This window comes from Nicotiana tomentosiformis, chromosome 4 (genome assembly GCF_000390325.3).
Source record: "Nicotiana tomentosiformis chromosome 4, ASM39032v3, whole genome shotgun sequence".
Taxonomy (NCBI): Eukaryota; Viridiplantae; Streptophyta; class Magnoliopsida; order Solanales; family Solanaceae; genus Nicotiana; species Nicotiana tomentosiformis.
The window spans coordinates 59808996-59824097 of NC_090815.1; the positions used below are offsets into that span (position 1 = coordinate 59808996).

At 36.8% G+C, this 15102-nt stretch overlaps 1 protein-coding gene across 3 annotated transcripts in view; it reads right to left on the reverse strand.

Moving 5' to 3' along the window:
• The window catches only part of LOC104093487 (katanin p80 WD40 repeat-containing subunit B1 homolog KTN80.4-like), a 30490-nt gene extending 18488 nt beyond the window's left edge, over positions 1–12002 (reverse strand). For 2 of the 3 annotated variants that reach the window (XR_685664.4, XM_009599237.4), the window contains exons 1-7: positions 11443–12002; positions 11007–11137; positions 10598–10715; positions 10278–10504; positions 9677–9779; positions 308–378; positions 89–163 (exon numbers count right to left, since the gene is read on the reverse strand). Coding sequence is in view for 1 of the 3 variants with exons in the window: in XM_009599237.4 (XP_009597532.1) it covers positions 89–163; positions 308–378; positions 9677–9779; positions 10278–10504; positions 10598–10715; positions 11007–11137; positions 11443–11473 (756 nt within the window). In the remaining 2 variants the exon portion in view is untranslated. The remainder of the gene's footprint in view (positions 1–88; positions 164–307; positions 379–9676; positions 9780–10277; positions 10505–10597; positions 10716–11006; positions 11138–11442) is intronic. The other variant, XR_685663.4, reaches the window with a different exon arrangement.
• Positions 12003–15102: the final 3100 nt, after the last annotated feature.

Sequence of the window (15102 nt, forward strand, 5' to 3'; positions counted from 1 at the left end):
AAAAAGGAGCAAGTTTTAAGGAAACAACATAAATGCTACAATACATGGAACAACTATTTCTGAAGGAACAGCAAATACCCAAGACTACCTTCAAACTCTCATGCAAACCACAGAGAAGGGTTCTCCCATCAGGGTTGAAGGTCATACAACGCACCCCTGATGTCTAGAATTGAGATAAACAAATAGTTAAGCTTTATACAATCTCAAGACTTCCAAGAAACATGAGAAGCACTCAGAAGCAATATTGCATTGATTTATTGAAGATGTGCGAACAAAGAGAAGATGCAAAAAGGATGAAAAGATTAACCTCAGGTCCAGCTGAACCTATGAGCTCAAAGGTTTCGAGGTCCCAGAATTTTACAGTTCTGTCGGCAGAACCTGGTGAAGAAAAAGAACAAGAACAAACAACGAGGCAACTTATTGCTATGATGATCAGAATCAATACAACACCTAACAATGAAGACCTCTTTTTATTCGTTTGATCCTCCCACCACCACCATCCCAATCCCTGCTTTCATTGAGTTGTCAGCATTACTAGCTTTCCACTAGATATGCAACAACAACAACAAACCCAGTTTAATCCCGCAAGTGGGGTTTGGGGAGGGTAGTGTGTACGCAGACCTTACCCCTACCCTATAAAGGTAGAGAGGTTGTTTCCTATAGACCCTCGACTCAAGGAACAGTAAAAAAAAGCAACAAACAATAGCAGCAACAATGTAATAGAGTAACGGAAGCGAATGACACAACATATAATAAAGAACCAGGAATAAGAAAATACAAGAATAGTACTAGTATTACTGGTAAGCCTAGAGAAACTCACGACTACCTGTCAACCTACAACCCTAATCCTCGACCTCCACACCTTCCTATCGTGGGTCATGTCCTCGGTAAGCTGAAGCAATGACATGCCCTACCTAATCACCTCTCCACAATACTTCTTTGGCTCACCCCTACCCTTCCTCGGGCCCACCATGGTCAACCTCTCACACCTACTGACCGGGGCATCTATGTCTCTCCCTCTTCACATGCCCGAACCATCTCAGTCTCGATTCCCGCAACTTGTCCTCCACAGAAGCCACTCCTACCTTGTACATAATAACTTCATTCTTAATCTTGTTATTAGATAGTTATGTGTAAATAGTCCTAGTCTTATATGTAGTAGGAGTAGAATATGTCCTAGTCCCATATGTAGTAGGAGTAGAATATGCATTATATATAGGGCTCATTGTATCATTGTTAAAAAAATAGATTTTTCTCCCGTGCATTCTCATATGGTATCAGAGCTTTAGTGAGAAAATTATCGCTTTGCATCATTCCAGCGACATCCGAGAAGAAAGATCTCATCGCTGTGCAATTTTCCGGCAAGTTCGTCTTGTTCCCAAGGTTCATCACTACTACAGTGGTACTGTGTATATATCAGTATCACCATCGGATCCGAAACCTTGTGCGATCAAACCCCAGAAATTCCAGCCCCATCGGAACAGAAAAGTCGGTCACCGTGCATCTTTCCGGTTGACGACTCAAGATTGATTTGTGTTATCTCCTCATCGGTAAGCGTTGTGCGAAAACCAACACTACTATCTTGTTCGGAAACAGTCAATTGCTCCGACAGAAAGTCACGCGCCGCCAGAACTAGTATTCCGGCGAGCTACAGTAACTTTTCTGGCGCGTGTGAGCTATTCCGGCCACTGTTTGACAAAACTTATTCCAGACAACTTACTCGTCCAGTGATTCCGGGCCTACCCATATAAATTACATCAAATTCTAACAAATTTTAAATTCTAACAAATTTTATTTTCTCCAGCGTGAACAGTGCACTCTTTCCGGCGTGAACGGTGATTTCCCGGTGTGAACAGTAATTTCTAGAAAAGTTTATGTTTGCTGGTGGTGTTTTAGAACCTATTTTGTAGTGTGGAATTCGGCTTAGTCTCACTATTTTCAAATTTTTCCGGCGACCTTTTGGCCAACTTTTGATTATCAACAACCACTTGATTTTGTTGCTCAGGGGGAGTCTAGTGGCCTTGTATGTCGAATAATCAGCTTACAGATACTTTCACCAAGTCCTTCGCTGGTCCTCGTATTAGTTACATATGTAACAAGCTCGGTACATATGATTTGTATGCACCGGCTTGAGGGGGAGTGTTAGATAGTTATGTGTAAATAGTTTTAGTCCTATATGTAGTAGGAGTAGAATATGTCCTAGTCTCATATGTAGTAGGAGTAGAATATGCATTATATATAGGGCTCGTTATATCATTGTTAAAAAAAATAGATTTTTCTCCCGTGCATTCTCACACTTGTCTTTTCTGGTATGTCCACACATCCATCTCAACATCCTCATTTCAGCTACTTTGATCTTTTGGACATGGGACTTCTTGACGGGCCAACACTCAGCTCCATACAACATAGTCGGTCTAACCACCACTCTGTAGAACTTGCCCTTAAGTCTAGGTGGCACATTCTTATCACACAAAACTCCCGAAGCGAGCCTCCATTTCATCCACCCCGCTCCAACGCGATGAGTAACATCCTCGTCAATCTTTGTTGCTTTGGATTATAGACCCAAGGTACTTGAAAATATCTCTTTTGGGGATGACTTAAGTATTAATCTTCACGTCCAATTCGGGTTCATGCATCCCATCACTGAACTTGATCTCCAAGTATTATGTTTTCGACCTACTCAACGTAAAACCTTTAGACTCCAACGTCTGTCTCCAAACTTCCAACTTAGTGTTAACTCTGCCTCGCGTCTCGTCAATCAGTACTATATCATCAGCAAATAGCATACATCATGGCACCTCCCCTTGTATGTGTCACGTCAGCACATCCAACGCTAAGGCAAACAAAAACGAGCTAAGAGTCGATCCCTGATGCCAGTGTTGTTGATGCCAGTGTTGTTAAAAGCGACCGCTTCAACGCTTAAAGCGCGAAGCGATACGAAGCGGACCATCTGGCTCTTGTCTAATCTAAAGCGTATCAGGTATACTAAAGCGATCGCTTCCCCCAAAAAAACGAGAAGCGAGAAAGCGAACAAAGTGACAAAGCGAGCGCTTCTCTTTATAAATGGGTTGCCAACGTTAATTAATTAAAAAGGCTCTCTTTTTTTAAAAGACCATCGAGCAGCAGCAACAGAGAACAACAGAGGCGACTTAGGGTTCAAGTTTTCTGCACTTTTCAACTTCAAAATCATCAAGTTTGGTCCCAGGTATGTGATTTCTTCTTCCTCCTCCTCCTTTTTTTTTTCTTTTTCTTTCACTGTTTCAGTGTCCAAATAGCAGCGAAATGCTGGCGAAATTTTTTTTCCCTTTCAATTCTTCTTTTTCTCATTCTCCTCTTCTTCTGCTTCATTTCTTTCATTGTTTCAGTGATAAATTGCAGCGAAATGCTGCCCATTTTTTCTTTTCAGTTATACTGCCATTTTTTCATATCATTTACACTTAGTTCTTATTGCCTTTTTTATGTGTTATTCAGTTGTTCTTTTAATGGCACCAAAAGAAGATAGGAAAGACCCGACTTGGGCTTATTCTGCAAGAGTTAGCGAGACCAACAAGATGGCAATTAGATGTCATTTTTGTGACAAGATTTCGAATGGGGGAATCTATCGTCAAAAGTTTCATCTAAATCGGTGGTGATCCAAACGTTGCATCTTGTTCTAAAGTTTTGTCGCATGTAAAGGAAGAAATGAAAGCATACCTTCAAAAAAAAAAGAGTTATAGACTCAAATGCATCATGAACAAGAACAACTGCATAATCATGATGATGACGATGATGAAATAGAAGAAGGTGACGATGGTCCGTCGCTTCCATTAAAACCACAAAAACGGGGAAGGATATAAACAATGTCTTCAAGTTGTGGATCTATTGGTAAGACTAAAGGTCCTATGGATTGTTATTTCCTGCAAAAACCAAAAGATATGGTAGGGAAAAGTGGCAATCATCAAATTGATGCCAAAGCGATTTTGAGGGATCGTGCAGTTGCAATGTTTGCGCGGTGGATGTATGATGCAGGTCTTCCTTTTAATTGTGTTAATTATACTGACACTTTTTCTGCTTTAATTGAGGCCGTAGGCCAATATGGTCCAGGAATGAAGCCCCCAACTTATCATGAAGTTAGAGGTACATATCTAAAAAAAGAGGTGGAAGAGACTAACAAAATCGTAGAGGAGCACAAAGTAGAATAGAACAAGTTTGGTTGTTCCATTATGATGGATAAGTGGACGGCAAGAAATGGAAAAATGATCATCAATATCTTGGTGAATTCTCCTAAGGGAAGCTTGTTTCTTGAATCCGTTGATGCAAGCAACTCTTCTACTGATTCAACCAAAATGTACTCCTTGTTCAAGAGTACAATAGACTCGATTGGAGCAGAAAATGTTGTTCAAGTTGTCACGGACAATGCCTGTGAAAATGTCAAAGCTGATGATTTGATGTCTATAGCGTACTCGCACATTTATTGGATTCCGTGTGCAGCACATTGCATTAATTTGATCTTTGGTGATATTTTCAAGGAAAGACCCTTCAATTCAGTCTTTAATCAGGCAAGTAGAGTGCATTCCTATATTGTTCAAAGGCCTTTGTTATTGAATATAATGAAGAGATTCACTAAACAAAGAAGCTTGGTGAAACTTGCAAAGACAAGATTTGTTACCGTTTTCTTGACTTTGCATAGAATGTATGAGCAAAAAAGCAATTTGAAGAAGTCATTTGTTTCAAATGAATACACTAACAGTGCCTATGGAAGGGAAGCTCGTGGGAGAGAATCTGCAGATATTATGTTTTCTACTTTATTCTGGAATAGCGTGGTTCATGCATTGAAGATTGGTGGTCCTTTAGTTAAAGTGCTTCGTTTGGTGGATGGGGAGCAAAGACCATCAATGGGCTACCTTTACGAAGCAATAGATAGGGCAAAGGAGGTTATTCGAGACTCTTTTAGTGATCAAAAAAAATATAAAAGAGTCTTTGAGATCATAGATAAAAGGTGGACAGATCAGATTCATAGCCCTTTGCATACAGCTGGACTTGTTTTGAACCCGGAACTGTTTTATGACAATGAAGAGAGGATTATAGGAGATGAAGAATTGTGGAATGGATACATTGAATGTATTGAGAAGTTGATACCTGAATAATTCGTGCAAGATAAAATAACAGAGCAATTTAGTACTTATAGGAATGATGAGCAACTTTTTGGGAAAAACGTGGCTATTAGACAAAGAAAGATGAAGTCACCAGGTGAGCGAGTGCTTATATGTTGCTTTACAGTTAGTAAGTTATTTCTTTATAAATATTATGTTTTGAATATTTATTCTACTTCTACAGTTGAATGGTGGAAGCAATATGGCCATTCCACTCCAGAATTACAAAAGTTTGCCATCAAGGTTCTAAGTCTAACGTGTAGCTCATCCGGGTGTGAAAGCAATTAGAGCGTGTTTGAACATGTAAGAACTAAGAAGAAAGATTTAGTATATTGAGATAATTAAATTATATCTCAATTGTCTATCTTACTAATTACTTATTATTTGCAAATTCATACAAAAAAGAGGAACAAACTAACCTCGAAGCATCTCAATGATCTAGTCTTCATTAAGTACAGTAGAACATTGAGGCGTCGTTACAACGCTCGCAATATAATTGATCCAATTAGTTTGGACAACATCGATGATGCTAATGAATGGCTAATTGGAGTCCCGGAAGATCATGCAGATGACGAAGTATTTGAGGAAACTTCTGATTTCACTTGGGGTGATGTTGCGGAGGCGCGTGAAATTGGGGAGAAGATTTATGGTTTGAGGGGGAGTACCTCAATTTCAAGCTCGCGGAGGAAGGTAAAAGAAGTAGCTACTTTGTCCCTAGTTGATAAGAAGAAGAAGTTGAAGAAGATGACGAGCAATATAATAATGATAGTGGAATACAAGAATTTGACAATCTTGTAGAAGAATAGGATGCTCATTTTGTGCTTTAATTGATGCTACTCTTTAGTTTTTACGTTGAAGTATTGAACATTTGCTTACAGTTACATGTGTTGTCTATGCAATATTTATTTCAATAATTTTTTTTTAAATTCCGCTTCATTTCAAAAAAGCGAGCGCTTCGCTTCTTGCTTTAAGCGAAAATTGGCTTGTCGCTTTTCCTCGCTTTACACTCTTCACAACACTGCCTAATGCAACCCCATCTCCACTGGAAAATGTTCCGAGTCTCCTCCCGCAGTCCTCACCCGAGTCTTAGCTCCCTCGAAAATGTCCTTAATCACCCTAATATACGCTATCGGGACACCACTAACCTCCAAACATCTCCATAGAACCTCCCTCGAGACTTTGCCATAGGCTTTCTCAAGGTCAATGAACACCATATGCAAGTCCTTTTTCCTCTCCCTATACTGCTCCACCAATCGTCTCACAAGGTGAATGGCTTCTGTAGTTGACCGTCCCGGCATAAATCCGAACTGGTTCTCGGAAATAGATACACTTCTCCTCATCCTCCTCTCCACCATCTTCTCCCAAACTTCCTAGTGTGACTCAGCACCCTTTCCACTAGATATGCAAACTTCACATAAAAAGAACCTTTTAGTTTCTTTTTTTTTTTGTTTAATAATGACAGGACCTTTTAGTTTCTAGAAACTTCATATAATAGTCCACATATTCCTATTATCCTTCCCCTTTTCTGAACTGCCATTTCAATCATGAAAGTAAAGCATCCAGCAAACTCAACACCCAGTAATTACACAAATATGTAGCATCACTATACAGTGAGTTCTTAGTCCATTTTCACCAGAGACTCTGCAAGAAAACTCAGAATCATTGGTTTCCATCTTGCACTTGGGAAAGGAGGGCCTATATTGAGTTGAACTCTCTTCCCTATAATGACTATTTGGAAGAAAACTTTCTAGGTATCAAAGGCTCCTCGGAATGTACAGCAAAGTAAGAAAAAGCAATCCCACAGGTAATCCCATAACATAGACCACAAGGATACCAAAAAATCACTATATGTATGGATAAGTTGAATAGGTCGGCCAAGCCCGAAAGGATTCTACTATTTTGTACAGATAGAGTATCCCAAAGATTCACCAGTCATCATGATGTACGTTCAAAGTTTTGCACCTCTCAAGTACAAAGAAGAGATCAAAACAAAAGCACCTCGCTAAAGTTTTTCACAAAACTAGCGAAAGCGTTCTTCAAACTCATGTTAGAAGAATGTAAGATGAAAATAAACCTCACCCACACGTTCTTCAATCCCGAAAGATCACAAGAAGCGTTGAATAAAGGAAGAACAGTGAAATAAAAAGTAAATCACGTTTTTGAAGCAAGAGCTTAGAAAAACTAATCACCCATCATTATTTTCAGCATATTGAGCCCTTTAAATAGGCCTTACAGTGAGTAAAATTGATGAGGTTGAGGAAAACTAATCCTAATTAAACGAGAATAAGAATAAGGGTAAGAAAAACCTATTCTAACTAAAATAGAAAAGAGAATTCTAGTAAGGATGGGAGACCAACTAACAATCCTAGTTTGACTAGAACTACAAATATATTCCTACTAAAATAAGAATTAAATTACTAGAAAACAAGAAATAAGAAATCATAATCTTCAAGGAAAAGAAATCCTAATCTTGGATGGATCTTGGACTTCTTAAATTTCTTGGATTCTTGGCCTTCTTGATCTTGCATCACATCACTTACACACAAGTTGCATCAACTCATCTGTGTATTGTTTTTTAATTTACTTCACAGTTTCCTACTTATCCTAATAACTTTTTCCTTGCGGTACAACAGATTTAAAGGAATAATTGGGAGCCATTCAACAATATAAAAACTTATGGCAAAAAACCCAAAATCACTGTTATTGGATGCGACCAAGGCATGTATGGCATATATTTCTAGCATCATACTCAGAACTAAACTGACTACTTCTCAATCTTTGATATGATCTAATAAGCTATATTTGTCCTTTAGGTATATCTTGAATTTCACTGGACCAAAACCTCAATAAATGCTTTGAGTTTTTTATTTTTTTGTTAATATGCATATCCTCTAATATTAAAGCTCCATCACCAAATTATCAGTGTATTCAACTTACATGCATGACTACTGTCGCACATCAATTCATTTCTACAATTTTTCCTACTCTCTTGTCTCATTTTATATGACGGTGTTTCATTGGAAAAGGAATTTAAGATGTTAATTGGACTTATATATTATATTATGAGTAATGGAAGAAAATATTACAGTAGTATTGAAAAGTTAAAAAGGTTGATTAAAAGAGAAAAATATCACATCACCATTTAGATTTTAAATAGTTAATACGATATGAATTCTTGAAAGTGGATAAAGTTGCGTAGGATGGCATCGAGCATTTTTGGGAAGTTCCATATAAATATAGACAAAGGAAGTATATCTTTCGAACTTGGACAATCATAGCAATATGGCAAAAGTTGATTAACAGCATACAGTACTTCTGCCTTTCTACTTACTTAATATTCTTTTCCATGTGCATCCTGTGTGTAGGGTTCTCCCTATCTTGTTAATAAATCATTACTTTATTAAACATATTCTTTTCTATGGGGCACAAAAGAAAACTAAAGAATAAATGGGGTCCTTTTACACTAAAGAACCTTAAAACAAAAAACTCTCAATTGCTATATAATGATTTAATCATTTAACACCTTAAATATATAATTCAAGATTTGAATTTTACAACATTAGGAAGTATAAACTTATGGAAATTTTCTTAATAATGTTCAATACTTCAATACAATGTATATATTAGTCTATAAAAGATAGACAAACTTTTCTGGTTCCTTTGAACATTGAATTCGCCGGACATGCTTACCTGTTCACTCGCTACATCAGTGTATTGGAAGAAACCAACCCGAATAAAGCAGAATGAATACAGAGGATGCATATAGACCCACTAATTTGGAGAGAAGCATGGTTGGAATAATAAGCCTATGTTACATAAAGTATGCTCCTTGCCACACTCCCTCTATCTCAAATATTTTGCCAGATTTGACTTTTACTAGCCAAACTGGGCTTTCGTCAGAGTCATTTGGACAGAACTTCAAAAACGTTCACAATAAACTACAAGAAAAGTGTATCACGGGAGAGCTTAGAATATTCTAAACCTGTATAAATTAAATAAAATTAAGCATTTAATAGAAGCTCAATTTGACTTTTGAAAAGTTTGCATGATTTACTGATATTTAAAATAAAATAAAAAGTTTGCATGGACTACAAAATTTTGGGTGGAGGGAGTACTCTACTGATGTGGTTGGTAAGCGAGTCACTTTTTCTTAAAATATTGTGAGAGCAAAATATTCATTGTCAAAACAAAAAGAGGAAGGAAAAAAAAAGTTTCAAACTGAAAAAATATTTAGAGCACTAAGAACAGGCAGGCAAATGTCATCAACTACAAGTTCATTATGTGTTGTGTACACACACGTCATCTGTCAATTCAAATATTCAGTTATCTTAACCGACGGTATACAGCATTAGGAAAGAGATCGCCAAAAAATTTAAATCTTACACAGAACATAGCATGCATTGAAGATCTCATTTTCAGGAGCACAACTAAAGTTACTGGAGCAAGCATAATGCAGCAAGCAATAAGACCAGTATTTTGAATACCAGATTGACCCTTCTGATAAAAGAGACAATGTAACACTATGTCAAAGCTTTTAAGCACACCTGTTGCCAGTAGAAACTCATGGGGATGAAAGTCTATGCACTGAATCTGCCCTTCGTGACATTTGAAATCGTGTAAAAGCTTTCCTGCAGTCAAATCCCAAAGCTGCCACAAAATTGAATTATTATCAAAATATTAGAATAATGAAAAAAGTGATTAAATGTTCATACATCTACCTGATACAATGTCCACCACTATTATCATAGAAGAAGATTAGTGCACATGAGATGAAGGGAACTACTCAAAATATGAGATGGCTATTACCACCACAGACATGGCCATTGGTTTTTCTTTTTTTCCTTGACATGGAAATGGATAAAAGACAAAGATTAACAGAAGTTTATGTTGTCATCATCCATTCAACATGTTAAGCTAGCAATAGACTTATCTAACGCAAAATAGTCTCAGTAGGATGCAGCAAGTTTGAAGTCAAAACATAAAGTGAATGTTTATTAAGTTGTAGTATATTGGTTTTGTCAGCGAGTTATTTTGAACTCTGAGGTCCAGGCATACTCCATAAATTTCTCGCGTGGATTATTTCGTCAAGCTCTTTATAATCAAATAATTATTGAATAATTGGAATATAAAAGTGAGGGATCTGACCTTGACAGTATTGTCTTCCCCACCAGATACAACCCATCGGCCATCTGGAGTGAACCTGATGGCATTGACACCTCTACTGTGACCTTTGTATGTGTGGATACATCCTTTGCGTCTGATATCCCATATCTTTAGGTTTGTATCTAGAGACCCAGATGCAAAGAACTCGCCAAAGGGATGGAAGTCCAACGATATGCAGTTGGATCGGTGTCCAGTGAGTGTGCGAACAACTGACAGAGAGAGAGCGAGAGAGAGAGATTAATATATTTCTTAAACAACAGAAAATGATTTTTCCCCAATGAAAAGTATTACAACAAGCATACTCTTGGCCTCCTCTAAATCCCAAAGCTTGATAGTACCACTTGCTGCTCCTGCAGCTACCAACACCTCTGAAGAATCAAAGCTAACTGAATCAATTCCGCTTGAATGACCTGACAAACTCTACACAAATACACAAAGAAGACCATGCGTAAATACATAGCCACCACATTTATTCTTCATCAATGAAAAAAGAAACCAAAAAAAAAATGATAGCACCCAACTAAAGGCCTCAATCAGGTAATATGCATTATGCCCATCCAGAAAAGGAAAATACAACAACTAAAACGCAGCAGATTCGGCTGCACATTCTTAAGTTTCAATCCATTTTACTCGAAAAGCTTCTCTTTCAATGCAGATAGACAAACCTGAAATGAAATAACAGCAAGAGGAGATGATAAGTGAGAAACTGACCAAGATGGCATTGGGCTTGCCAATGGCCCAAAGGTTAACCTTGTGATCTTCTCCTCCGGTTACAAGAACCCTGGATGACTTGCGTCCAATCTTCAAGCAGTTCACGCTTAAAGAATGTGCTACGAATTCCTCTATAACAAAGTATTATCAAGGTTTTCCAAAATATGGCTCGACTTCTTTACCTTTTTACCCAAAGAAACTAACTCAAATATTAAGAACCTAATCAAAGCTTTTCAACTAACTAACAAGAGATGTATGGAGAAGGAAGATGCTATTTTTATTCTCCATCCACTAGATCCAAGCAAACTCAAGGGTATGTCTCCACATTTTCCAGCATAGTAAACAAGAGATTAAGAAAATATCAATCACTCGCTAGGATCAAAACCACATTTTCCAGAAAAAGCAAAAAATAAATAAAACAAATGAAAAAGGATACGTAGCTTATAAGCACGCTTAGTAGTAGTCATGGAGAAAAGTCAAAATCGGGCTCGAGAATGGAAATGGCGACGGCTGAAAACCCTAGCAACGGCAGCGTAGAAGGCGAGAAATACCAGTACGGCTCTCATCATATTACTGAATCTGCTGAGAGCGAGACACGCTCAGGATCTCCATGAACCTCCTGCACATTTTCGCTCTCTCTTCAGCAACAACCACCGCCAACTACTACTAGTACTGCAGGAAAAGGGCTTCTCTTTCAAAATGCTCCCTACAGAACCACTTCTCCAATTCGTAGCGTGCGACCCTGACAGTTCTGTCCTTTTATTATTTCGTCCTTAGGTCTGGACTGAGAGTTGCAACAATGGCAGAGGACGGAATGGGTTTAGCAACAACGGCTCGTCCTTGCTCTACTCAATTGTAGCTCCAACAGCTTCTGATGGCTTCCTCTAATGAACGATGGCGAAATATACAAGGAAGGAAAGAGGGGGAAGAGAAGAAATGGCGTTTTCTAGATCCCCTTTCACCATCTTAGGTAGACAAACAACAATAATAGTAATGTTTAATCTTAGGAGTAATTATTTTTAAAATGATACTCCTTTGGTAAGGCATGTTTGGATTAGCTAATTATAAATAGCTGATAAGTTGAAGTGTTGAAAAGTGTTTTAACTGCTGAAACTGATTTTTAAAATAAATATTTACGTATTTGGATACAAGTGCTAAAACTAATAATAAATAATTAATGTGTTTGATAAAAAAGTGTTAGATAAGCTATTCTTTTGTTAAAATGACAAAAATACCCATGAATTTTTTTAAAAGAATATAAATTAAAAAAAAATTTGTAAAAAAAATAATTAACAACGAATATGGAATGAAGAGAAAGTCAATAAATTTATTTTGGGAAAAAATATTTTGTGAATTAGAAAGTATTATTAAGGATAAACTAGTAAAAGTGTTCGTCAAACTAAAAGTGATTATAAGCTGAAAAATCATAAGTTGTAGGTGACCAACTTATGACTTATGGTTGGTTTTAGCTTATAAGCACTTGACTTATAAGTAGTTTGAGTGTTTACCAATCGCGTAGATAAGCCAAAAGGTGCTCATAAACCAGTTTGACCAGCTTATAAGCTTAGCCAAACACCGTCTTAGTCTTTCCGAGTTTTTTCAAAATAAAATAAAATATAAAAAATAATATAAATCACAATAATTAATATTCAAAATACTTAAAAAGTATATCAAAAAATAATATTTGACTCTCGTGTCCTAACATATAGAATAATATTTTGAACTTAAAAAAAAGCAAAATTAATAATTCTAGTATTTCTTAAAATTAGGAAATCTTAGTAGAGGGCAAAGGCGTAAGGCGAGACATTTTTTTTTACCTAACATAAAGCGAAGGTAAGCTTCGACACATAGGGCGCAAGGGGATCTCTAACTTATAAATTATTAAATTGCATAACATTGTTGTAAAAAAAATGAGAAACTAGGTTTAAACCCATGCTCGTGTAATGTCTATTAAATTTCGTATAATAATATTAGATTTTAAAGAGTTGGGAGCAATATCAATACAAATTAAAATTAGAGACATTAATATTTATTTTTACTCTGATTGCTTAGTTAATTTTCTGTGAATGTATTTAAAATATTAATAATTTTTCATATATAATAACCACATATAATTTTTAGTTAAACGTAAAAAAATACTGTAAGTTAATAGTCGAATTTATGTTGCATATTTCTTCGTTTATTCGTGAAATGAAATCAGCGTTTTTTGTTGAGTGATTTAGTTTTGTTTGAGGATGTGAAGCAAATAGGAAATATAAATAGAACTGTAATGTAATTGTTTGTTATCATATTAAACTTTTGAAACTAAATTATTTTTATTTGCATTTGGATACTTAAAATGTACCTCCAAAAGGTACTAATTGGTGATTTTAGGTCCTCCGTCATTTTGTCATAAAAGAGCACTCATATCGACACACAAAATGGAGTTGCACAGATAATTAACACAATCGTTATCCTCGTCCCCCTTTCCTTGTTGTATACTCACACTCTTCTATATCACAACATTGAATTGTTCACGTCTCCTCCTTACATTTGTTATTCACACTATGGACATTTTTCGCTTCTATATATGCCTCCCTCCGGCCTATAAATACTTCGTTTATAAAAGAATAATTACTATTATTTCTTATTTTTCTATCTTGTTTGTACTCTTTCTCTAATCAATATTGTTTACCCTAAAAATGGATAATAATTAAATTTATATATGGTTTTAAGGACACATGATTTTACTTGGCACAAACTGAGAAAATATGCAAATTGTTATTGAAATTGACTGTAAAGAAAAATAAAAGCAAACCAAATGAGATATGCAGCTTTGGCCCTCGAGCTAAGTTACCCTCGAACCAAATGAAATAGCAAATGAGGCGTGAGCAGAGTAACAGAGTATTGAGAACCTAAAGAAAAGAATAGTATATTGCTTTGTATTGCGTGAATATCCACCCTTTACAAATTATTAGATCCCCTTTATATAGTAGGGGAATCCTACTTATGGTACAATTCTAAATACAGTAAGAAATCCCATGATTGGCTAACTAATCTCTCCTTGATTTGTGCCGTGATTTTCGCCGAGATTCTCCCCCTAATTGCGGCTATAACGACTTTTTTATTTTTTGGCTCGATCTCGATCCTGGTCGATCTCGATCTTGATCGGTCTCTAGGTCTTTGAACTCGATCTTGGCCGACCTCGATCTTGATCGGTCTCTGGGTCTCGAGCTCGACAACATATACTTCGCACCATGGCTCGATATTACAATGATGAACCTTGGACTATCATGTTCCAATCTCGATTAATCATACGAAGAGCAAAACTCGGTTTTGACCGTATAAAGATAGTCCACTCGTTTCTGGAATGAGGAAAAAAACGAGAAACGATATGAATTTTCGGGCTCCGACTTGGTGGATGATGATGTTAGCGACGAGCCCGATTATGACGTATGTAACAAACGTCCCGTCGGCCCAGTTAATAAGGCGGAGGAAACCAGAGCCCGAAGGCTGGCCTTCCCTGAGGAAGACTCCGAGAGCTCGAGCGAATTTGAGGACGGAGAAAATCCCGAGGACACAACCTCCGATGAAGACCAAGCCACTTAGGATATTAGGTTTCTTGTTTTTCTTTTGTATCTTTTCTGGGGCCGATTCGTCCTTTTGTAAAAAAACTTTTGAATATATATATATAAGGCTTTTCTTGCTCTTTTGATTCTTGTGTTTTTCCTTTGCTTTTCTGTATTTTACTAAGGTCGAAAATGCCTTAGCATAAAATTGTGTCTGAGGTTTAGACAATTTGATTGGAACCGAACTAGTATAGCCCTTAGGTTTTTCGATCAAGTGAGTGCTTGCTCGAACTCGAAGTAATATAGCCCTTAGGCTTTTGTAAGAAAGGTTGTTTATGTCTTTCTCCCCTTTTCGGCTTGAAAAAGTTTTTTATCATTTGTATTTGCAAAAAACTCGTAATGCCTTAGCTCGAAATAAGGAATCGTTCAAGAGTTCGAACAATTTTGTACTCATTAGAGTTTTCGAGGCTTGATATTATCGAAGCCTTTTATGATTTTGCCGGGGGTAGCCTTTTTAACCGGTTTATTTAAGAATTTGAAGGCCTGTT